This window comes from Taurulus bubalis (assembly GCF_910589615.1).
Source record: "Taurulus bubalis genome assembly, chromosome: 6".
NCBI classification, from domain to species: Eukaryota; Metazoa; Chordata; class Actinopteri; order Perciformes; family Cottidae; genus Taurulus; species Taurulus bubalis.
In genome coordinates, this window is record NC_136594.1 from 24,625,471 (window position 1) to 24,651,693 (window position 26,223).

Here is a 26,223-nt window from a genome sequence, read left to right on the forward strand (position 1 = left end):
GGGGCCGTGCACTTATTCCAAATAGTTTTTTGGGGGGGCAAAGTCAAGCAGTGTCAAAGCAATTCACTAGTCTCATTTCAGTGTTAAGTGCAAGTCAATCGCGAGAGTTTCAGATTGCCACATTTTAGTCGATTATTATTATTTTTTTTTAACATAACTACGACCGATAGCTTTCATGATGTAATGCACAATAATGGAATATGCCCACAGCTATGAAAAGCAATTGAAATGTCCTAACTTGTGTGAGTCTCAAGAGTCTGTGAAAGGATTTCGTTATTCAGTATTGTTGTTGTGAAAGACCGAACCCAACAGTGCATTTGTCCATTGCTCAGTGCTTTCCGACTTCCCCGACCTGTCTGTGGCACTTAAACCCAAGCCGACTCATAACGTAATCCCAGAGCAGCTGGGGCGCTGTAGATCTCAGCAAACGTTACTCAGACAGGAGTAAATAGTGCATTTGCCGGGAACTATTCTCAGCTGTGGATTAACACACATTTGGTGCTCTGGTGAGTATTTATAGCACCAGAACGGCATGTGTGAAATTGAATCAAAATACGCCACAGTGGCCCGCGTTCATTCTGGTGAAGGAACAAGTCAACCAGTTCCACTGTGTGCCAAGTTTGTGTGTGTGTGTGTGTGTTTTTTTTTTTTACGTTTTTGGGTGGCAGTAGAGGCCTATGGCGGAGAGGAAGAAAGTATTTCAAGTACAAATAAAAAGCAGTGACAGTCCAGCTTCTGAGTGAAGGGAGCTCTTGGTATTGGTGGGCAGTCTGAAAAATACCAAAGGCCCTCTTATTGTATGTTAAACATTAACATGTTTTAAAACTCAATGGGTCATGTGACCTGTGTCACATGGCATGAGAGTACTGGCCACTTTAAACACTTATAAGACATGACAGTGAGGAAAAATTAATGCAAACATGTACTGAAACTGACTAATTGGGTTAGCAATTGTGGGTTGAATTCATTAAATCACACAGTACTGCAGTGGCACACCTGGTGGAGATATTCACTCAAGTGAGGGCACCTTTCTCGAAATATATTACATCTTAAATTTAACTCAATAACTGGGGAAAAAACCTGTGTAAAGAAATTGCAAATATAAGCTCTAATGCTCACAAATATATTGGCAAAATAGAGAGTAATGTGAAGCAAATAAGTACATTAAGGAAAGTGTAAACTGACAACAGCCTTATTGAGCCCTTCAATGTGAAAATAGTCACAAAGGATCCCCCTAAAGTCTTAGCGGTGCCGTTTAAACTGTGTACTTGACTGCTTGCCCTGTCCTTAAAGAGCAACTGATTTTGTGCTTTAACATTACCGACATGGAGCTTGACCCAGTGCAGCGCTCTCTATTTCTTTATTAAAGGCTTCCGCTGCACAGACACTATCAGCCTCGTCCTGCAACCTCCACTTTGGTCCCATTATCCGCCCCAAAAGTTATCCCTTCATTGATCGCAAAAACAAGTCAAGTGCGAACCCTCCTCACCTGCAGGTGTTTGACCGTGAAGATCACGGGCTCAGACAGGTACACCTTGTTGCTCTCCTTGTTGATGGACGCCGTGATGACCGGGGAGTTGACGATGACGGAGTAATTGGGGTAGACCGCCTCGCTGCTCAGCCGGACGCTGGCGTTCTCCGTGGACAGGTAGGCCCCCAGGTTCCTGTAGAGGACGAAGGCCATCCGGATCTCGCCTGCGGGGAGAACACACAGGGGATGGGGTCGATTATCGTGGGCTCGGAGCGCAACGATGACAGCAAGAGAGAGAGAGACGGGCGGATGTGAGAGAGAACACATTGCAAGAGGGTTGGACAGGGAGAAGGAGCGGGGTCACAGACATCGGAGACAGAGAGTGTGAGATTTCTACCGTTTCTGCCGTGCTGCTTGAGAGTGCTGGCTGACAGCTGGATGGAGTTTCCATGTAGCTCTGACTGAGGGAACGTCAGGTCGGCAAGGTTCCCCTCCGTGCTCAGCCTGGCCACTTCTAGCTCTGGAATACACACACACACACACACACACACACACACACACAATGTCAAGTCGGAGCGTAGCGCACATCAGGTTTGTTTTGCAGCCTTGTGTAATAACCATGTTTTCTCACTAAGTGCTTCACAGCCGAACAAAGAAAAAAAAAGGGGGGGAAAAAGCTGACAGACATCAAAGTGAAATAACTTTTGTCTCCAGGCAACTGGGTCCAACACATCGAGGTAGATAATCCAGCCTTTTCTCCCTCTCTTGCTCTCTCTCTCACATCGTGGGAATCACATTTCTCCATCCAGGTTCGTTAGCACGTTTTCCGATCACGGCGGTGTAATGTATTAGATAGAGTTTCTAATTAAGGACTAATTACACCTCCGTCGTATCGCTTGTGCTTGTGAGTGATTTGGTGATTTAGACACCGCTTTCGGGGTAAAAACAGCTCCTTCATCGAATAAACAACGCGGGGATGTGCTCGGATGGAAATGAGAGCAGAGGAGGAGGAGGAGGAGGAGGAAGATGGGGAGGAGGAGTGGACAGAAAAGGAAGTTGAGGTGGTGAGAGGAGGACGAGAGTGGCATTGGGCGAAGAGGAAGTGGATGCAGAGAGAGGCAGGCAGACATAAACACAGACACTGATATATGCAAATACAGCGAGGAAGAGAAACACTTGCTTAAGTGTCCCTTCCTTGCGCAGGAGCCAAACTAAACACACACACACACACATGCACGCGCAGTGGGGCGTCAAAAACACGCTGAGTCTAATCTAATTAAAGCATCCTTGTCATGACAATCCTCCTGCTCTGAAGAAGAACACACACTCGTTCATTATCGTTATCACACGTGTGCGCTGTTACCGCCGTGTTATCCCTTCAAATCATTGTTTTGGTTCTAATAATAAAACTATTTATTCCTCTGCCGGATACTGCGGCGCGCAGTCACACAAACAAATCTAACACGATTATATCACCTGCAGTGGCTTCTTTAAAACGTGTCATTCGAGGTAATTTATTCCTGTCGCTCAGCCTGCTCTGAAAGAATTGTGAAACGGGGGGTTGAGGGGAGGAAGTGAGGATGGGAGGAGAGGAGAATGGGAGGAGAGGAGGAGAGAGATGAGAGGCGGTTGTGAATAAAAGGGAGAGATAATCATGCTGGATCTGCCCACTGGATTAGCTGGGAGGGAAGATTAACAGCACAGAAAAGGAGAGGACGAAAAATATTCCGCTAAAAAGAAGAACAAATAGATGATTTCCTGTTTTTTGAACTTCCTCAGAGATGTGCTATAGCCCACATCTTGATGACTGTTTATGTAACCAGAGGATGGGGAGTGTGTGTGTGTGTGGGGGGGAGAGATATTGAGCTCAAGTCTGAAATTATGTAAGGTGAAATTGTGTAGGACGGCAGGAATGAACGAGACAAAGTCATGTTGTGAGGACTGTACAATCTGTCTGTCTGCGATAAGCCAAATAAAATAATAAACACTGTAATGTTATCGCCCCGCCGTGTGACTTAAATAGATGTGACTTCATTGGTTACTGATGCGAGAGTGAGCAACCAAAAAAACAACAACCTCAAAGCGTCATTCGACATTCCACCACCGCCGTCGCCCTCGAGCCACGCGCTCATCCGCTCTTCATCTTCCTCATCGCCCTCCGTCCTGCCGCTCCTCCTTCATGACTTTTCAAGCTCTTAATAAATGGGTCGCGAAAAGGCACGCGCCCGGTGAACGGCCCGCGATGGGGAGAAGAGTTTGCAGGGACGTTTTGAATTCTCAAATCAGAAGGGGAGTGAGCAGGAAGATGATGAAGGGGGAACGCGAGTGAGTGCAACTCCACTGGTCATGGGTGCGGATGAAAAAAGATGGCTCGCAGTTATATATATATAGACCCTCAACTAAGAAGCACGAAAAGCAAAGGGGGGCTTTTGTTTTCCGGCATTTCTGCCTCAAAACGATGATGGGAGGATCAGTGAGGAGGGATGGAGGGAGGAGAAAGAGAGGACGGGGGAAAGAGATGTGCACAACGCCATAATAACTAGCTTTGTTCTGCTTTGTCAATTCCGCCTACAAGCTGAGGGAGGCAAGTATGGGAAACAAATAAATAAATAATAATGACTGTCCCTGGCAAACAACTCATCCCTGCCTCAGGCCAAATTTTGTATCAGATGAGGATGGGTCCATGTGGATTTGACCCTTCAAACCCTCTCACACAGCAACGTGGACCTCTTCATTATGACCTCTCTTTGACAGCTTTACAAGCTCGCCGTAATCAAGCAGTCCCATAGAGCTGGAAATACATTTAGTTCATTGAACCTGTTGTCTTGGTAATGATACCAAAATGAATTTTAGAATCCATCCATCCATTTTCAGCCGCTTATCCGTCGCGGTGGCAGCCGGCCCAGCAGGCCGACCCAGGCTTCCCTCTCACCCGCAACACTTTCCAGCTCATTCTGGGGGACCCCGAGGCGTTCCAAGGCCACCCGGGAGATATAATCCCTCCAGCGTGTCCTGGGTCTTCCCCGGGGCCTCCTGCCAGTTGGCGAAGGAGTTCAAGTATCTCGGGGTCTTGTTCCCGAGCGGGAGATCGACAGGCCGATCGGTGCGGCTGCAGCAGTGAGACAGGCGCAGGGTGGCCGGGCTCAGCCTTGTGCTGCGTTCACACCAATTTTCGCGCTGCGTTTGGTGTGAACGCAGCTTTAGAGAGAGGGTGAGGATCTCTGACACCAGGAGGCAGCTTGGAGTTGAGTCGCTACTCCTTCGGGTCGGAAGGAGTCAGCTGAGGTGGTTCGAGCATCTAATTCGGATGCCTCCTGGACGCCTCCCATCAGAGGTTTTTTCAAGAATTTTAGAATGCAATATATACTCTTTTTTAGTATTCTTTTTTCTTAATTTTCTGAGCGGTTTCACATTTTAAAATTTCAATAATATTTTAGCACAAATTTGTAATTTTGCTCAGGCGGGGATAGACATCCAATCAATAGCAGCAGGTTAGAGCCTGTGTTTTAATAAAAGAGTTGTGACATTGATTAACCACCTTTCCCCAAAATTCTGATGGTTATGTATATGACCGGCGGTTCACCTTCTAAGGGTGCTAACAAGAACTCATCGAGAGGGTTCCACCATTTTATATTCCAAGGGTTTCATTTAGAACCCACACGGGGTTCTATGTGTGCCGGATTGTGGGCATTACCTTTTAACAATCCTTGAAGAACTCTTCCTTCCATAAAGGGCTCTTTGGATGAAATGGGTTCTTGAATGGAACCCTTAGTAAACAATTTCTTAAAAAAAGGGTTCTTCAGAAGCAAATGGTTCATGGGAAGAACCTCAGCTCTTCAAGAAGAACTCTTTTGGAAGCCTTATTTCTCTTTGTGCAAAATTTTTTTTCCACTTGTGAGTCAGTATATCTGACCCAAAATCTACACAATAGGATGAACATCCAAACACTTAATGCCGTGAACATGTTGATATGTTTATACAATCCTTCTGTGTTTAGCTCGGATTCCTGCGGTCACACTAGAAGCTAATCTTGCACATGTTGCTCTCTTAACCACCTAAGCTGTAAAACAATAGGATTATTTTGCCTCACTTCCATTCATGACCACGCGTGTCCATTCACATGTACAGAACGCCCGTGTGGAATTGCACACATGAGGAATGGCCTTACTGTTCGAGGCACTGTGAAGTTTCACAGTGTACTTTGTCTCTGGTTTGTATTATAATGTAAGACATAGATCTGAGGCGGCGGGCTCAGTAATGTCTGCTGTCAGCGTTGCCTCTTACTTTGATATTACATCATATTCTTAGATCTTTACCAGCTTGGTCTGGTTTACGTTATTATAGGATCACTAAAAGAGGGGAAAAAAAGAGAAAAAGAAAGGAAATACTGCCGAAATGAGAACACGTAAAATAAACCGCTTTCTTCTATTTCAATGTATTCGGGTAAAGTCAACAAAACATTAATAAAAAATGCTTTTGTTTCAGCAGAGCCACACTTTGCGCTCCTATAATTCCACACCTGAGGCGTGTCCAGCCAAAGCCTTTCAACACTCGGCCACTGTAGCGTCAACGGAGCAAATGGAGGTTTAAGTGTCCTGCTTGAGGGCAACTCAACGGGCTTCCTGACAGTTCCAAGGTCCAACTGAGTTTGGAGGATGGGAGGAACCACACAAAAAGAAGGGAAATTGTACTTACGGATGTTGTCAGTGGTCTCCTGCACAGTGTCAGTCTTGAGGAGGTTGTCAGCTAACATAAAAGCCCCAGTCTCCACCGTGTCGAGGAGAAGAGTGGCCGAGTGCAGCTGCCCGCTGATGGGCAGTTCCCTCCACGCCGCCTGGGCTCTGGGCTGCAGCAAATTATTCACCGTCTCCACCATAGCCTGGGGCAACAGCAGAAAAAACCAGGCGGTCACACGAAGGAAGCCACTTTTATCGCTTTCGGAAAATGATGCAAATGCAGAAATGAATGCAAACACATTCACAGTACAAACAACATTGTTACACCACAACGACTGAAGGCCGCAGACAGTGGGACAGTGACAATGCGGTGGCTTTTCATTTATCACGCTGATAAATCATGACGACCACAAAAAAAATGTCAGCGATGCGAAATGTGGCATTCCCATGCAGACATGACAAAGGCAAAAAAAACAACAACAGAAGCTGTGAAATAAAAAGTACAGTTTTGAAAAGTCACAGCATTCTTGTAGAGCATTGCAGGAACGCCCAGTGCCCAAACGGGAGCTCCGGAGGAGAAGCCTGCCAGTGAGGCGCGGAGGCTGCGCTAGCAAGCTAACGCTAAATCTTGTGTCATCATTTGTGGTTTTGATCATTAACGTACCGTACGTACTTGTAAAGACACACAGCAATTGATAAGACAACAAACCAAGATGGGCTTCATTCAGATGTTATGACACCGGTCAATCGTTGGCTAGGTGAGGACGTTTTTGAATGGAAGTTGAATTGCATGCTAGAAGCTAGCTTGTTTTGTTAAGATTAAGTTAGGCAATATACATTAATTACGTTGATGTAACACACAGCAATTAGTTAATTAGTTAGATGAATTAAGAATTTGACAAATTGTGAGTTAAATTCCACTTAGAGCAGAATGTACGTCACTTTTCTTACAAACAGGACAATAAAGTTACCGGAAGGAAAAAAACTTTTCGTTCTACGTGAACCAACGATCTACTTGGAACGCCTCGCCGCAGCTGCAATCAGACCGGTCTCGAAAAATCAAGCTAAGCTAATTAGCTGATTGCAATCACTATGTGTCTACACCCCTCCAAACCTGGTTCATTTCTGTCTCTTTTTTTTCTTAAGCAAACGGTCTTATCTTTGAGTTGGAAAAAGTTGTGCTTGAGGGCCTGAGAAGAAATTAGTGTTTTATCAGATAATGTCTGCTGGGTCGTATCCAGCCGCGCACAGCGGTCTTGAATCCAAAAATATTACCAAACGGGAAGATTTGGCTGGCGTAGATGAATCGCTCCCCGTGTAACAATACTTATTTTGTCTCCAGCTCACATTCCTTTATGCTCTTAAGAATTCACCTCCTCATTTTCAGACATGAACACCACACACACACACACACACACACACACACACACACGCTGAGACACACACACGTCTTAAAAGAACCCTGGGAGAGATAAAGAAACTGAGAGAGCCGGTGGAGAAAGGGGGAGAAGAATAAGAAAGAGGGGAGAGCCTTGGGAGAGCGATAAAACAGTCCAGTGAGTCCATGGTGACAGGCGTCCGTTGGGAACAAGAGAGAGGGGGGAGGGGGGGGGGGGCGAATACAGGTGCTATCAAACGCACACATCTCACACTGCCTGGCTGTCTCTTTATTTTCTCTTTCTACAACCTTAAACCACTGTCCCCCGTGAACACATTTCCATCCCTCACTGATGCCTCGCTCTTTCCGCTCTTCTCCCCCTCGAGGAGGATGGTGGACGGGATGGGTAGGTGGGAAAGAAAGACACGCAGGTGCCATTATACAAGCGAAGCCAGGGGTCGTCCAGTGGGGAGAGACATCGGTTTAAACCAACCAGGGGTCATGGAGAAGCGGGAGGGAGGAGGGGAGAATTGATGCAACAGGGATCGTCGGGATGTAAAGAGTGTGTTTGTTGTTGTGTGTGTGTGTGTGTGTGTGTGTGTGTGCAGCAGGTAGAGAAACAGCATCCCAGATAGGAATCACTGTCGACGGTGACTCATGAGTGTTAATGGCGTATGCTACAAAACGCGCGGCTGTCCTCTGGAATCAGAGCTAATCCCACCTGTGTGTTTTGGGGGCGTGTGACACCCACGTGTAGTTACAGTAAATATCACACACATGCAATGGTTGCTCAGCCAACGAGCTAATATGATAATGTCATGTCCTCTTTTAGCGCTCGCAGCTAATTAGCTGGGATGCATATCGGATGAGTTTGGGAGGGCTGCGTGTAAACAAAAACTAATTAATCAACTGCTTCAGCAAACAACTGGAATAAGCAGGAGTGGATATAAAGCACACACACACACACACACGATCGCACGCGTGCATATATATATACGCCCAGCAACTCGGTTTCTGTCTCCGTCGTTTTCACTGGATGGGACAAATGACGACAAACGCCTTTAAAGGAAAATCCTTTTTTTTTATGTTGCAGTTTTGCTAATCACTGCTAATCAATTAATCATTTGAGCCATGTGACTTATTGTTTTTTGTTTGAGCGATTCACCAAACATTCTTTGGGTCCAGATTTGATGCTCTTCTTACAGCATTTTGCAATATTCTATGACATTTTACTTCCAAAATGAGTTATCGATTCATCTGGAAAAAGAAGTTATTATATTTACCAATGAGAATAATCATTATTTGTAGCCCGACACTGGATAGAACCCTGTCAACAGCATTATGATGATTAATACTTTATGTATCACTGGACAATTCCAATGATAGCCTTTTTTTTATACTTTCTTTTGCCATTTAACATGCAAATGGCATGAATAAAAAGATTATCTTTAGTTGAAGCCCTGAAATAAACCAATATTTTATTCAGATTAGCTGAACTTTAGGGCTGGGCCTAGCACTTTGGAGAGCAGTACAGCCATGCAATGTAATAAAGAGTGACACCGCTGTGGGTTAAGGTCAGTATTACCGTAACTTATCATTGAGACATAGCGCCTTTAAGTCCCGCCCACACCAGAAGGGGAAACAATTCATCTCTCTCCATTGACTTTGTATTGAGAGCTGCAGGGATGACCTATTTTGTGTATGCCAACCCTCGGACGTTAGCATCGTACTGGTTCCCCTCAACAAGAAAACAATGGGATCAGTATCCATGAGGAGGCCGTGGAGGAGGACGTTTTTGTAGTCTCATTTAGTTACTTCAACCGCAACCACCCCTTTTTTATGACATTTAAAAGTGCAAAACACATTATGTTTTAGGACGAATTACTGCAGCACCCCATGTCGTGAAGGTGCACCTTTGTCACTTTCATCTCATAGCAAACAACAGACCCATGCCTCAAAGCTGCAGTGTGCAGTTTTAATAAGCTGCCGAGCCGAAAAACAGCCTTAAAAAGACACTCAGGATGCACATTAAATGTGCAATAAACATTTAGTCCACTATATTTTATTAAATTAACCTGAAGTATTGAGACAGCATGCAACTTACATTATGGAATAATGTGGATAAATAAGAAAGCTGTGCAGTAATAAGTTTGCAAGTGCCTCAACTGCAGCCGCTTGCTAACAGAAGCTAACAGAAGCTAGCTAGCTTGTCCCATCATCATTTCAGTTATCAATTGCACGGCCCGGTAGATTGGTTGCATTGTGTGACGCAAGGTTGTTATAATTCCCGGTGGGCGTGACACAGCCGGCCGGTTCTGGTTGTGTGTGCTACGCCGTGTGCAAAATCTATGGCTGTTTGTACACATTCTGCTGTTGAAGTGTCGGCTTAATTTATTTCAATAGCTTAATGTTATAATTTAACCTGCCAATATACTTTTTATATATTGATTTAATTACATTTATATTGAGTCTTATTTAAAAAAAAATCTGGTTGTGTAAAACATATGTAGTACAGGCTGCAGTGTCCTCAATACAAAAACAACAACATTGTTTTGTTGGTTTGGACAGTGATGTATATACTTTACCCAGAGGACATTGTCACTACCAGTACGTTTTTACACAAATAATGTCACTTGTACTGTGACAATACTTTTTACACCAGTGACATATTGTACATTTTCCATCCCTGCCCCAGCAACAATCCCACAATGCATTACTGATAGAAATGATGGCTAAAACTCCCAAGATGTATGAAACTAGAACTTCCTGCTGCTTCTATTGTGGGGAATGGTATGAGTTTGTGTGTGTGTGTGTGTGTGTGTGTGTGTGTGTGTGTGTGTGTGTGTGTGTGTGTGTGTGTGTGTGTGTGTGTGTGTGTGTGTGTGCATGGAGGAGCCCATATGCAGTGACATATAAATTCCATACATCAAGTGTTTGCGTATGTGCATGGGGAGCATGTGTGCTGGTATGTGTGTTGGCATTACAATGTGTGTGTGTGTGTGTGTGTGTGTGTGTGAGGGTGTGCACAAGGGGGGCCGGGAGAAGGCTTGCAGCGCATCATTCTGCTCCACTTGCTGTACAGTAGCAGGGCAGGGAGAGAGGGAGAGAGGGAGGAGAGGGAGGAGAGGGAGGAGAAGGAGGAGAAGGAGAGGGGGAGAGAGGGAGGAGAGGGAGGAGAGGGAGAGGGGGAGAGATGGAGGAGGGGGAGAGAGGGAGGAGAGGGAGGAGAGGGATGCTCTGTGTGGCTCGGCTGATACGGTGCCTCTGCTTTCTACTCGCCTACGTTCACTTTGATGTGTTTTAGATAACCCAAACCCCCACTTCTCGACTCTCATTAAACTTTTTTTCATTGCTTTTTATTGAACTTTTGATTATCTCACATTTTCAATTTCGTATTATTTTTTTTCATTGAAATTTAATTCGCTGGGGCGGAGATTGGGATCTGGAGAGGAAGAGGGAGAGAGATAGGTAAGGGAGAAGAAGGGGTGTGATTTCCTTGAGGTCCAGACATCTCCACATCAGAAACTCAAAGACGGAGTATACGTGTTTGTGTGCGTGTGTGTGCGCGAGTGTGTGTGTGTGTGTGTGTGTGTGTGTGTTTAAGCTCTGTTGCCTGTTGGTGACATTTCTATCAAGTATGAGGACTTGAGGGCTAAAATGGAGACAGGTTTTTTTTTTTAAGAGGTCTTCAAAGAGGGGAGAGACTCTGCAGAGACAGATAAGGGTGTCGTTTGTGTGTGTGTGTGTGTGTGTGTGTGTGTGTGTGTGTGTGTATGTGCATATGTGTGTGTATGTGTGTGTGTGCCTACGTATTACAGGGTAGGCATGTGCACTTGCCCACACACACACACACACACACACACACACACACACACACACACACAACAGACACACACGAGCGCCAGTAAATGGGGCAGAAGTGAAATGCTTTGAAGCGTTGGGGTAATCCAGCGTAAACAGCAGTGGCAAGACACACTCGAGCTGGGCCGTTCTACTACTCCCAACCACACACTGGCACACAGACATACAGTACGTGCACACGCACATGTATGTGCACATACACACTTGGTAAAATTACACCGTTTCTTTTATAGAAGCAGGGGTGTTTAGTAGTACGAGAAAAAGTGTGTGTGGTGGGGCGGGCAAAATAATAGATTCCTGTGTGTTTTTCTTCTTCTTCTTTCTTTCTTTCTCTCTTTCTTTCTCTTTCTATCCGCCTGACAGAGCTCTGAGAAAAGTGCATGTTTTGAAAATGTTTTTCATCAGAGGGAGCGGGGCTTATCTGTCAGTTGTTGTTGGGAGTTTGTCTCTTTCTGACAGGATCAGTTCGCAGCTAAATCAGGCTTTAAATTCACAGCGCGCCACGTTCTGACCCGCCGTCCATAAATAGAGGGCAAATTAGACATTGTCATTGAGCATCACTGTCTCCCTTATTGTTTTCTCTCTCTCTCACATTCCATTTCTCTTGCTGTGAATCTGCTCTCGTTCTCTGTTTAATTTGTACCCTCACCTCCTCCCCTTCGCCATCTCTGTTTTTTTTTCTCTCTCTCGCTCAGTCTACCTTGCAGACTCCACCTCCCTCCATCAATTCCACCCTACAGCGTGAAAGCCTCTCCACACCACCAACTTCATCATGAATAAATTGCCAATTTGGTATACATGAAACGAGTCCCCAGCTCCCCAAACGAAGCGAGAGAGGAGGAGAGATGAAGTGTGAGGGAGAAGGAGAGGGAGGGAGAGAAAGAGAGAGAGAGAGAGAAGGAAAGAGAGGATTCAATTATTTTTTTGTCTCTATTAAGAACCCAAACCTCCTGCCCACTCTTCCTCACTTGGCAATTAGTGCAGTAGATAATTAACGAGGAGAGGGCAGCACCACGCCACATCTCTAATCACGCCACATTTCTATCTGGGCAAGAGTAAGAGACTGTTGGTATAATTTTGTTTCACATTACTGAGGCTAATTATAGAATCGATCACTCCCGAGGTCTCTCCCCACTCCCCCTCTGCAGAAGAACCACAATGTGTGTTGCACAGAGGTTTTTTTTCTCCCCATTTTGAACCTGTCGCCACTGCTTGAAATGCAGCACAGTATCGGATCGAGGAGGTGCATCCCACCCCCCCCCCAAAAAAAAAAGAAAAAGAAAAAAGCAAGATGTGGTCGCGGCGGGACGAGATCATTGCCGATGATATGTTCGTGCCGCGCGTGCTTGAGCGCGCGTCAGCTCGCATATACTCCTAAGCCCATGTTCTGTGATGTGACATTGCTGACTGGTGCTGACGTTAAGACTTTTCAGGGGGGGAAGAGCGGGGAGGGAAAAAAAGGCCTGCATCAGGAGAAAAAGAGCTAGCCCATCAAGGGTGTGTGTGTGTGTGTGTGTTGGGAGGATGCAGGGAGACTCTGCAGTCCGTCGACAGCACACGGATGAGGGGGGCGGTTACCCCTTGATGTTCTGAATAGTGATTCTTCTCTTCTTTTTTTTTTAGCTGACCAGAAACATGCCCATGTGATGTTTCTGTTCAAGGTGTGAGCCTGTGGCGTCGACACGGACACACATCAATACCAGCAGACCAACGGGGAGGAAAATAAATCATAAATCAACCCTGTGAGCCTCAAAACACAAGCTAGTATTATTCTTTTTTGTTGTTGTTGTTGTTGATGATGATGAAGGCACCGTGACCAAGCAATATGTAACAGCAGTATCCATCACGCTCGCTTGTTTCCCGCTCCATTGAATGGAGATGGATAGGCGGGCCTGTTTTACAATTCCGCGGACAGAACTGCAAAAATAGATGAGCCATTATTGATATCGATCATGGCCTCATATCAGTGCCATTGATTCTGTGAGAGGGGAGGGTGGGGAGTGATATTAAAAACAAAAGAATGCGAAACCCTTTGAGGAGACTCAAACTTTCTTTTTGTTTAGTTTTTGTGTGTGGCACCAGTGATTCTGATGCAACGCTTGCGGCTCAATGCACAGCCGGCGAATGAACGCCCTCCTCAAAGGGTCGGGGGGTTTGCACACCGCGAGACAACGTCTACGGACAGCGTCGTAACGAGAGATCACACGCACCACCAACACAAGCTTGCTTTGCGGAAGCACATGCTGAGCGAGAAGGGGGGTGGGGGGGGAGGGAGAGGGAGAGATGGTGTGGCAAAGTAATCAACGGTACCAGGAAGTGGAAATACCTGTGTGAAAAACCTGCAGGACCTTTCTCTCTTCTGAAGCTGCAAATTCAAACAGTTCAGCTGTTAGTGATTTAACACCTCAGTCACACACACACACACACACACACACACACACACACACACACACACACACACACACAGTATACAAACTCCAGTGCACAACCATTCATTTAGATAACAAAAAAACACTTGTACATATTGTCCCCCCCCCCGTTTCATTCATCATCCCGAAACCGTCTTCCTCCAGATCGTTTTTCAGCATTTTTCCTCCGTTTCCTCCATAGATGGCAATAATTACCAGGGCACTCGTGCGTGATTGGTCGCATGCAACTTCCTTTGCAAAAATTTGCATAATAAGCGGGCAAATTACTCAATTAGGTACATATAATTGGGCCATTATTAAAAACAAGAAGAACGCTTTTCCTCTTCTATGGAGGACTTTTTCTAATGTATTCAACCCCCTTTTTTTTTTACAGGCCATTTGGTCAACAGCCAACTGCAGATTAATTCATTCCACTTACACATGTACACGCGTCACACATGTTGCCGATTTACTTGTGGGGGAAGGGAGAAATGTGTGACAGAGAGACTCGAGACGCTGAAGCTGAAAAAGGAAAAAAAAGAAGAAAAAAAAAGCCAGTGTAGCCGTATTAGAGGTGGCAGCAGCTGTCAATCTGGCTGCTAGAGCCCGCCCATCACCGCTGACCTCGGCACAGGAGATCGAGAAGCAGTCCGCCCATCCAGTCAGCCGCCCTCATTGATTTAACTCGCCCAGAGCTAAATTCCTGCCTCGTCTGCCGGTGTAAGTAAAGCAGATCTTCGCCTGGCTTCGGATCCAGTTTCCATTTCTGTGATCCCAAAGTGAGCACTGGAGCCCGCTCGGGCCACGGCATCTCCACAGCCGGGGCCTCGAAAGGCCTGACGGACTGCCCCCAAGCCTGTTTTCATCTCGGGCGCCGTATGTTGTAACGAGAGCACCTCCCACGTCAAGTCCGAGTTGTTTCATTAAATTCCGGGTCCTGATCTGAACGGAGATACCAAACACTGAGAGCGGTTATCTATCACTCGCAACTTGTTAGGAAGAAGTCCACCAGAAGAGGAGGAAATAGTCCATCAACGTTTATTTTTTCTGACTACAGCCTGAATTCGTCTCGCCGTTGACTTCCTCCATCCGTCCCCTTCTCGCTGATATCCTCTCATTCTCGCATCCTTCCTCGCGCAGCAGATAGATAAAACCCCTCCCCCTCACTCAATCACTCACAGCTCATCGACTTTTCATCATGTCCTCGAGGTGCGTACCTTGGTGAGGCTGCGGGCGGCGCTGTCCTTGCCCCCGGGGGTGAGGTTTCTGAGCTGGACGTCCAGCAGCTCCACCAGCTGGGCCATGGCCCGCACCGTGGACGGCACGTCGCCGGGGCGCAGGAGCCCTTTGGTCTGCTCCGCCAGCTCCCTGGCCACGATTGCCGCCGTCTCGCCCGAGCGGAGCTGGGAGCCAAACGGGGACGATGATGGGGGGGGGGGAGAGGGGAGGTGGAGGACGAATAAAGTCAGAGAATGAGGGATGGAAGTTTAAAAGACAAAAAAAAAAACAGAGCGAGAAAGTCAGACGGGGTGAGAAGTGAAGGGGAAAGTGAAAAGGAGGACAGCGAGGGGGAAGAAAGAGTACAGCAAACGACAGAGAGGCAGAGGACAGACGGAGTGAGAGAAGTACCGGGCAAGATGAGAACAAGGAGGAGGAGGAGAGTGATTGGGTTATTTGTGGGGGCGGAGCAGAAGTCAATGTTGTGTTTTTATAACCTTTATCATAAAAACATTTAAGGATACTTTACGGAGACGACTCCCGCTTTAGCACCTCTGCTGCAATGCCGATTTCACAGGGACTATATTTTCTTGTTCTGTCTTGTAAAGCAAAACCCTCAAAGCCTTGCGGCTCATGTGAAAACAGACACAACGCCGTAAATTGAAAAACTGTGAGGGAGTTATAACTTGGGCAGCACGTCTTTATTTTTCTTTTTTTCTCCAGAATAAAAGTATCTGGAAGAAAGCAAACACAGTAATGTTTACCCTTGCAAAATGCAATGCAATTCTCTTGATGCGTGTTGGCGTGTTTAGCGGCAGCACGGGCGCGAGCGAATGACCTTATTGGACGTTTCCGCTCCCCGGCGGCGATGTAAAGCTCCGGATCTCGGAACGAGGGTCAGGGTTAACAAATGAAGATGGATACGCGGCCGCGATCCTCCCCCGCAGCCGGAGCGTCTCCATGCGTGAGAACTGGCCCCGGGGGGCCGGGGGGGATATATCCGTAACACCCTCGTGCCCCGAAACCAGGGCCTCGGCGCGGAAGCTGCGAGGGCCGGCGGCGGCATTCAGACTTACTTTCTGCATGATGTGGTTGACCCATGGCGACGTGCAGTTGCTGAGGTCGGGGCCTTGGGGATCCCAGTAGCCCAAATGGGCCACGCACACGTACGTGGCCACGCCTTCAAGACAAGCAAAACAAACAGGGTGAGACAGCGCTGACATTCACCAGAGACACCAGGACTCCACTCAGCAGTGTGTGTGTGTGTGTGTGTGTGTGTGTGTGTGTGTGTGAGCTAGTTGAATAAAGTAGGAGAATTTACAATCAGATTACTGATTAATTTGTTCCCCTGTTCTGCTTTACATTCAAGCTAATGGCAAAATTCCAGCATGCTGTTTTTTTTTTTTGGTAATCAGATTGCGTTACTCTGAATAGGTTAGTGGTTACATTTAGCTACAGTTAACTTGTTAATCGTATCGGATTTCATTTTTAAAGAGACCTTTCCAACCCTGTGTGTGAGCGTGTGTGTGTGTATTTCAATCAATTACATTAGTCAATTAATTCATAGCACACAGTGCCTGACAGAGGCGTTTGAAATTAAACAACAGCCATTAAGATGAGTTGAAAACACTCACGCGATATGTAATGCGCTCCGTTCTGTTTTAATGTGTACAATAAATACATTGATCTGCCTACAGTGATTCATTGGAGATAGTAGCTCGGTGAATTTACATACAAGCAGCACGGGGAGTGCAGATCATCATCTTCAATGTACTTTACTCTTTGAGACTGAGATCATAATGGATGCAGTTTTGTTTTGCCTCTGCCTTTGTATTTGATGGCAGTTTCACTTTTTCCAAATTTCCAAATGAAACACCTCTAACATGGTTGGTTACAGTTGTATTTCTACAACACTGTGCCAAGGGTGTTTTAGCAAATAAGAACAGGTAGACTATTTCACGGGGTAAAGCTTTCTCGCTCGCTCTAACCAACCGTTCCCTGGTCCTGCGTGGCGATCTTCTCACACGTGTCCTTACCCAGCGTCCCGACAGGGCAGGGCTGCTTGGCCATCTGGCCCTGCTGCGTCCGGGGCCACGAGATGTCGGCCGTCAGCCTCGGATTGCAGAAGTCCTGGGGCGGCAGGACCGGGGGCTGCGGGGCCGCCGGTGGGTGCTGCGCCGGAGGGGAGCGGCCCCCGGCCTTCTGGTTGGTGTCGGGAATCTGGTTGGTGTCCGACGACGAGCCGCCGGCCGGAGCCACGACGGGCCGGCGGACCGTGGTGGTGGTGCGGAAGCGCTGGCCGGGGGAGGTGGTGAGGACAGGCCGGGGGGTGGTGTAGTAGGGAGGGGAACGGGTGGTGGTGGTGCGGCCGGTGGATGAGGAGGAGGAACCTCCACCGCCAACTGGACCTCCTCCTCCTCCTCCTCCTCCTCCTCCTCCTCCTCGGCTAGGAGGCATCATGGGAGGTGGGCGATAGTCTGAAGAGAAAAACACAGAGCCTTAGCGCTTCAACATGGTGTTGCACAGATTTATGGGTCCCAACACGACTGGAGTCCGGATGCTCGCGTGAGCTCCACATGCCCAGAGCGGGAGGTCAACATGTATTCCCAGGATGCAAAAAGTAAGAACAACAGTGTCAAAAGAGCCGCGATCAAGCAAACCATCTGTGTCAGCACCGAGTGATGTGAGCAACGGCCTTCAGCGCCAACGACATTACAGCCAAGGACACACACACTCATTTACACGGCGCTGAATAGCCGTGACAGGGAGTAGCTCGTGTTTCTGATGACTTCCCAATGTTACCGTTTCATCACACGTCAATGGAGACCTGAGCCAGATCCCGTTTGGAATTCTTCCAAACAACAATGTGTGGGCTGAGGTGGTACAATATAGTGGATGAATTAGGCTCGGGCGAAAGGATGAGATTATCGCTCAATCTGTATCCGTTGGCCACGATAAGGGTCCTCATGTGTTCACGATTACAGAACCATATTCAATCATGCAACGGCTGATTTTTGAGCTTTTTTCAGTCGCACCTTCTCTTTTACTCTCGCTTTTGTTTTTGCTTCGCAGCGTATCACACATACAAATAAAAATAAAGTAACAACAAGCGTCAGATTTTGTGTTTATATAAATGTAATTTATGGTCATGTTAGATTGCTGATAAATGACACAGTTAGTTTTTGACCGTGGTGAAAATGCGCCAACAAATGTGAATTTACACAAATATTTAAAAAATTCAAAACGTGGTAAATTTTGGAAATGATTCATTGCATTTTGACTTTTGGACTGAGGACTGTAGTACTTATAGTGACGAGGACAAAGCACTGAGAGAGAGAGAGAGAGAGAGAGAGAGAGAGAGAGGGAGAGGGAGAGAGAGAGGTAGCGGGGGAGGGAAGGTGGATGCCAATGGACTGTCGCAAGCAATGTTTCTGCAAGTTACGGATAATAATAATAATTAGATTGTCAATGTTGTGAAGCTTCTAATGATTTGGTACGGCCCTAATGATTACTCATGTAGACACGTAACTCCAGCAGGGACGATGTCTGTTGAACACACAGGCGAATCGTTTGGCGATTTCTTTGGTTTGAAACAACAATGTGAGAGAGAGAAACGCCCCACGCGGTGCTCAAGACGCCATCAAAGAGCTGCCGAACCAAAACTCCCATCAACCCCTCATCATCGGGGCTTTTGCGAAGGCACCCAGATATCCACATGACAGTCAACATTGGCCGGACTGCACCAGGGCAATTACTACCAGTGTATTGATCTTTGTTTGGTCTATTGAATGCAGCATGCCCCTGTGTTAAATAGTGCTTACTGCCTTGACATTGGGACCCATTGTGTTTTGCAACATGTCTCCAGTCCAAAGATATTTATAGCTATACGTGCTGTAGCTCCATCGTCAGCTTTTCTCTCTCCTTCCAGACGATAAATCCGTGTATTGTCGTTTTTCTTAAACCAAAATCAACAACCAACCAACAATTGGTCCTGCAATCGTGCACAGGTGCACGGTGCAGGCCTCTCCTATGGGACCGGGACACAGCAGCGGCTCTGGCTGTTTAACCCGGCAGAAAAAACATTCTCTCAGTGTCGTGCATGATTCATAACGCTTTGACATCACGCGAGGCAGGGAGGTCACTTAAATGCATATGACACACTCTATTATTGTCAATATTTCATTGTAAAAAGGCTCAATTATTCACATTGACCCCGTTCAAGGGGGAGGGCAGAGATAAAGAGCGGGTGAGGGGAGACAGCGAGCAGCGGTGGTGTTGGTGTCCTCTCGTGAACATGCTACGGCGGCGCGGCACAATCAATACCGCGGGATCGAACGCTGAACAGAGGGAAATGATCATTTCCAGCAATCCCTCACTTTCTCTGTCAGTTATGGTATCGGTCTTCAAATCATTCGGAAAGTCATTATGTGTAATAATGAAAATAGGTGGGACCACGTTTCCCCTTTAACAAAGCAGGAACAGCTCTATCTCTCACTGACAAACACTTTCATTATACGCCCGAGTATGCCGAAAAGTATTTTTTGAATTGACGTGTCAATTATACTCGAAATGAGTATGAATATCTTTAGGAATTTTTTTAATTACCGGAAACAAAAGTTGCGTTGGAACCTGCAGAGGCTCCGTATTATGATTATTATTATACAAACCTTAATTTGATCCGTTTCACACAAACACTACTAGGTGATTATGCCAAATCAACACAGCGCACTAAATACTGTATACTCTGCCCGTGGGCCTACACAGCTGATGACAACATTGTTTTGACTTCGTCTCCCTATTAAATATCCATAATACGTATGAGTACGCATGAGTACACAGAGGCAACGATCACGCGCACTTTAACGGGAGCGATATAGATTTCATAATCGGTGTGTTTAGTTCTCGGCTAAAAATACAAAGTAGAACCCAGCAGCGCGGCGCTCCGTCCAGGGACGGCTGAACCCCGGCTGAACTCCCCCTAAAAGCTTTTTTCCCGCTATCTCGGCGGCCGACCGCCGACTGTGAGTACGGCTTTCCTTCCATCTCTGCAGAGCGTGCAGCGTGGGCACAGCGCGCCGCAGGATTCCTGGGAGATGGAGTCCTTCGGGCTCTCATGCATTACAGCTACCGCCTCGCTGCCAGTTGTGGCGGCAAAAGTATGAACCCCCTCCCACACACACACACACACACACACACACACACACACACACACACACACACACACACACACACACCTACGATGTAGAAATGTCCTGTGCCGATCAAAATCACGTTGAATGGTTGTAGAATGTGTCTTCTCTCTCAATGAGGGTCGTGCTTGTACAGTTTGTAACTTGCAGTGTTTTTTTTATTTTTTTGGTGTACTGTATGTTGCTTAATTTGGGGTTTGATGAAATGATTTTCCCGCAGTGTTTTTTTTTCTTCTTTTGCTACGATGCCATCGAGTTGCTTTTGATGCTTTATTTGTGTTTCTTGCTTTGGAGGTGAAGGGAGCTGTGCGGACGTGTGGGAGTTTTCGGAGCGAGTGGGTGTTTTATATTGTTTACTGTGAACTGAAGTCGTCCCTCGCTGTGGATTTTAAGTTTAATCAAAGACTCACTCTCTCTCTCCCTCCCTCTGTCTGTCTCTCTGTCTGTCTGTCTGTCGGCTTGACTGACAGCCATGAAACGCTGCGTACGCTCTTGTTCTCTCCCTCCACAACCCAATAGAGTGTTTCCGTACCTAAACGGCGCCCCCCACCCCCTCTGTCTTGTGCGTTCTCCACGGAACGCTGCCATCAATCATGCGTAGCGGCAGTGGCCTAGGGACTCGCTGTCAATCTGTGTGTGTGTGTGTGTGTGTGTGTGTGTGTGTGTGTGTGTGTGTGTGTGTGTGCTTATGGAACGGCGAGCGAGTGTGTCTATCTGTACCCAAACTGGATGCTCCATTAAAGGGCTCTGCCACAACAATAGAAGTGTGTAACAATAGTGTGTGTGTGTGTGTGTGTGTGTGTGTGTGTGTGTGTGTTTGTGTGTGTGTGTGTGTGTGTGTGTGTGTGAGGTTGCTGTCATTTGAGAAAAGAAAAAAAACAGGCAGCTTTCTCGTGTTTCCACATTTACCTTTTTTTTAATCTAGTCTATATATTTCCCAGCACTGTCTTTTCAAAGCACGCTCACCCCCTCCTCTTCATCCCGTCCTCCTTTTTGCGTGCTCGGATTTGCAGCATTTTGATTTGGGGAGAAAAAAATAGAAAAAATAAAAAAAGGTCTTATAATGAATGTTGTGACGAATTCATCACCGGCATCACTCAGGACACCTGCGAAAGCCGCTGCAGGGAACTACAGGAACATGACATAACGGCTTCATGAAACATTTATAGAAGGGTGTGTGTGTGTGTGTGTGTGTGTGTGTGTGTGTGTGTGTGTGTGTGTGTGTGTGTGTACTCGCGGGGACTGAAACTCAAGAAGCCTTGAGTAAATGCGCCACGACAACTCCGCCATGTCGGCTGTGCTGTGCTCTCTCGCTCGGGACTGATGCGTGCGACACACACACACACACACACACACACACACACACACAAAAGGGGGAAAAAGACAGCTACACATTCGGGTCAGATTTTTTGCTCTGTGTGTGTGACGTGCACATGTGTGTGTGTGTGTGTGGATGACACATTTTGACAGATGTGTCGTCATATCGCGTCGTACCGGCAGTCGCGTGATTCAAAACGTGTCTCTTGAATGACCCCGTTCTACCGCAGAGCCGTGAGATACATCTTGATATTCTTTGCAGGGCCGGGGTGATTATTCAATACAACGTGTTGTCTTTCCATGGAATACAGATACCGTGATATAAATTATGACCCTGCCTAAGTTATTAACAAGCACATACTAGCTCAGATTTCTCTGAAATTCTAATAATGTTGCGCTAAAGTTCGAAATGAATTGAGAAAATGCTCCGTAGTTTGTATTTGTCAGGTATGAAACGCTGGGCAATGTGCTTTAAAATCGATGAAATGATACTCGTAAGTCAATGTGTCACAATATGGCCCAGGTATGCAAGAATAGATGATAGATGATAATATGCAAATCATGTGTAGGTGACGTGATGCTGACAGTAGAATCAATGGAACGATTCTTGGAATGTCGAGGACGTGAGAATGGAATCGTGAGGCCAGTGAAGATTCTCTTCTATGTGAAATAATAAAGACCCTGTATGTAAAATAATTATTTTAAAGGAATAATATATTATCGCTGTGGTCCACTGTTGCAGCCGGCACGACTCAAATATAAACCCTCAAAAAATACATTTTTAAATTACAATTTGCATTGGAATCGTTAACTTTTTTTGTCAAACAATACCGCATTGTGAGCATATCAAAACGATGCAATACCTCTAACAGCTGTTGAGCTGAACGTCTATTCTATTCTCCTGCTCAAATTCAATTCAAAGGAGAGAAAAAAAAAAGCCCCGGAACTATAATGGACCCGGCGGTGCGATTGTTTTGTCCTCTGCTGTTTACGAGGTCAAGAATAAACTTTCAACTTCCTCGTTGAAATATACGAGCGGTCCTTTAAAAAACAACTCTTCTTCTGTTCTGTTTGGAATGATTGAGAAGCTCCGGAACAGCTGGAATGTTCAGAGTGTTCTCCCCTCTATCCGGTTTGTTTTCCCGACCTGTAGCGAGCCCAGGGGAAGGTGAGACAATGGCGGCGCTGGCAGTAAACTTGTTCCCGGAGTTGTTCTCTGTCTGTCACCCCACCGGCGGGGGCCGCGGAGAAGCTGTCAGTCAGCCTGGGGACGCTGGCGCATGATCATCTGACTTGCAGACAGACGAGTGTGTGTGTGTGTGTGTGTGTGTGTGTGTGGCAGTGTTTTTTCTGTGTGGGTACGACTGCCTGTCTCCGCCTCTGCTCCGCTTGCCGAGAATGCCCTTGTTGACTTCTCGCTCTGTAAACAAGAGCGGATCGTAAATCCACAAGCGCCAAAAAAAGGTAGAAGACAGGGAGGATGAGGAGGAGGAGAATGAACTTCCCGCCTGGCAAGTTTCCCACATTGGCAGACGGCGAGTGAGAGAGATGGTTGGGGGCGCAAAAGAGAAGAGGGATTTGAATCAAGACAGAAGTGTCTATTATCCTGCTGCGGTCTGCTTCCTAATATTCTAAGATCATTACTTTCTTTCAGTTTTCCTTTAAAAAGTTACTGCCTCCTTGCCTCCCCACACACACACACACACACACACACACACACACACACACACACACACACACACACACACACACACACACACACATCCTGGATCCAGAAGGGTAACAGCAAAACGATAATCTGACTGGAGGGCCCAAAGCTTTCTAGGTTGGATGGTAGCGCAGACATTGAATAGGGCTGCATACTGCGATAACACACGGCCCCTATGGCTGGAATGCACACACACACACACACACACACACACACATTTGTAACAGACGCACTTTTCTCTAACTGGCGCTCAGAGCTCGCGGCGTGCGGCTCGAGCTCGCTGATAAGGCCGAGCGGAGCACTTCAAAGCGCCGATACTTGGGAGATAGAGGACGTCCTCGGCTACGCGGAGCCCCGCTCCAAAATGGCTGCCGGGCCGCCGTCACCGCGTCCCACCGGCTAACGTCTTCCACGCTCCAACCCCTTGCTGAGGTCAGAGATACCTGGGGCAAGTTTGCCGATTACGCGCTTTCTTAATAGCGGGAAGTTCTCTCTCAATTATATCATTTAGTTTTATTGTTTGTTTGCTTTCCTACTTAATGATGGAGGGAACAATCGGCATATTCAGTTGATTCATGTCCATTCTATGAGGACGACGGGCATGAATACACAGCGGGCATTGAGCTGAATCCTATTTCTGTGTTAGAGGGAGAGCTGTCGTGACCCTGTGGCTTTTTCATATTTCGCTCGTCATAAGTCATCACCACGGCCCATCATGTGAAAATTACAATTGGATCCATTTTGCTACGCCTCCCTCTTCACAACCACGGCTGCTCTCTTCTGTGTTGAGTTCCCCGAGGCTCTGGGTTTTCCCCTTCCACCCCGGTTGTCCTGGCAAGGCCCTGCTCAATTTTGGCACTTGATTTATTAACTTATTTTCTGGCAGAAGGGAAAACATGCCGCCGAGGCCAAATAAGCACGAAGGGCCCGGCTGGGGCGATCCAATCGATAAGAACTCCACTGCAGGCAGGGGACAGGGGCGCCGGGTGCACCGAGTTCAGTCTCCCCGCGGGTCGTACGCCATTTTGGGATTGAGGGAGACGGGCAGAGGGGTGAGACGACAGGAGGGAAAGGGGTGAGACGACAGGAGGGAGAGGGGTGAGACGACAGGAGGGAGAGGGGTGAGACGAGAAGAGGGAAAGGAGTGAGACGAGAGGAGCGAGAGGGGTGAGATGTCAGGAGGGAGAGGGGTGAGATGTCAGGAGGGAGAGGGGTGAGACGAGAGGAGGGAAAGGGGTGAGACGACAGGAGCGAGAGGGGTGAGATGTCAGGTGAGACGTCAGGAGGGAGAGGGGTGAGACGACAGGAGCGAGAGGGGTGAGACGAGAGGAGGGAGAGGGGTGAGATGTCAGGAGGGAGAGGGGTGAGGAGGGAGAGGGGTGAGACGACAGGAGGGAGAGGGGTGAGATGTCAGGAGGGAGAGGGGTGAGATGTCAGGAGGGAGAGGAGTGAGACGAGAGGAGGGAGAGGGGTGAGATGTCAGGAGGGAGAGGGGTGAGGAGGGAGAGGGGTGAGACGACAGGAGGGAGAGGAGTGAGACGAGAGGAGGGAAAGGGGTGAGATGTCAGGAGGGAGAGGGGTGAGATGTCAGGAGGGAGAGGGGTGAGACGGCGGGAGGGAGAGGGGTGAGACGGCGGGAGTGGAGACGAAAGTGCGTAAGACGCCATGCAGTCGGGTCAGCAGTCTGCTGGTGGACCGGAGTGTGGGCTCCCTTCATGTAGCGATATGAATTGAAGCGTTTCATTTTGGAAATCATATGATCAAGTTCTCATTCCAGGGTTAGCAACCACACAGTTGCTTTTTATGTATTTTGTTTGTTTTTTAACGTTTTGAATTCAAGGGTTTATTATACTTTTACAAACAACACATGGGAGCCGGCCTTCATTTGAGCTGAATCAAGTGGTGTCAGAGGAATGTGCCGAGGGTTTTGTCCTAATCAGGGATCTGTTGAGAGAGGGTCTCCACTTCGACCATTAAGTCCTGTTATTCCCCCCACTTTAGCCTGCTTCCAACACTTCCTGCACTGCTTAGCCTTGTCACTTGATTGCAATCTGGTGCCGAGGAAGGCAAAAAAAAAGGGAGGAGGGAGGTGGTGCAGATGAGTGGAGAGGGGCGAAAGACAATAGGAATGCCACGCTTGACTTCCTGAGGAAATGGAACTCTGTGATTCGGGCCATTAAGAGTTCGAAGGTGAACCTCTACATTTTCGTAACCTGACGGAGTGGGGAGAGTGGCAAATGGAGGTTATCTTGATATAACGGTGTATTTAAAAGATTACAACAGAATGCCAGCCTGTGATTACTCTCCTACTTCAGTCATTCCCAAAGACAGGAGATTTTATTTGGGTCGCCAAATGAATAAACAGAATTTCTTCAATTGTCTTTTACTTATAATTTGCAGTTCACCGAACAATGTTGGGATTCATCAAACGTGTTTCTCATCGACGTGGCTGGTCTCTTCTCACGATTTATATAAGGCCTATTGGGAGTTTGGGCGCTATACTTCGTCCTTATTTAAAAAAGTGGGTCCCCAGAACAGAAAGTTTGAGTTTGAGGACTTAGTAAAGTCCCGCCCCTCGAGGGTAGGCTGGCCAATCATAGCGTAGCATCGGTCAGTGACGTTTGCCTCTTCTACAAATGGCATAATATTAATTCAGTGTGGGCTCCACGGTAACGTCGCTCTGACAGCTTGACTGAGTAGCGTCTGGGGGCGGGGCTTAGCCGAGGGTGGATTGAGGACATCCATTTAAACACTTTCAATCTTTCACTCAAGTAATAAAAGGGCTGTGACATTGCATTTTTATTTGTGGTTACGTGGATGTCACACTAAATCTCATTACTAAAATAATTATTGAACAAATTGCGGTCAAGCTCTCAAATCATTGTAGACAAATGCATAAAGAAAAGAAAAGCCAGCGCTATTGGGCCTCTGAAGATCTTTTTTTTGCCTTAATTTTCTTGTACTTGGGTAATGTTAGGAAGCAAACTGGGAAGTTTG

General features: G+C 47.0%; 1 protein-coding gene across 1 annotated transcript in view; it reads right to left on the minus strand.

The window, feature by feature from the left end:
- The window catches only part of adgrl3.1 (adhesion G protein-coupled receptor L3.1), a gene marked incomplete at its 3' end in the record, with an annotated part of 77,636 nt that overhangs the window by 24,138 nt on the left and 27,275 nt on the right, over window positions 1-26,223 (minus strand). Inside the window, exons 5-11 of the mRNA XM_079219251.1 lie at window positions 17,049-17,489; window positions 16,089-16,192; window positions 15,012-15,197; window positions 13,713-13,751; window positions 6,167-6,350; window positions 1,869-1,991; window positions 1,490-1,695 (exon numbers count right to left, since the gene is read on the minus strand). Of these exons, the coding sequence (XP_079075377.1) occupies window positions 1,490-1,695; window positions 1,869-1,991; window positions 6,167-6,350; window positions 13,713-13,751; window positions 15,012-15,197; window positions 16,089-16,192; window positions 17,049-17,489 (1,283 nt within the window). The remainder of the gene's footprint in view (window positions 1-1,489; window positions 1,696-1,868; window positions 1,992-6,166; window positions 6,351-13,712; window positions 13,752-15,011; window positions 15,198-16,088; window positions 16,193-17,048; window positions 17,490-26,223) is intronic.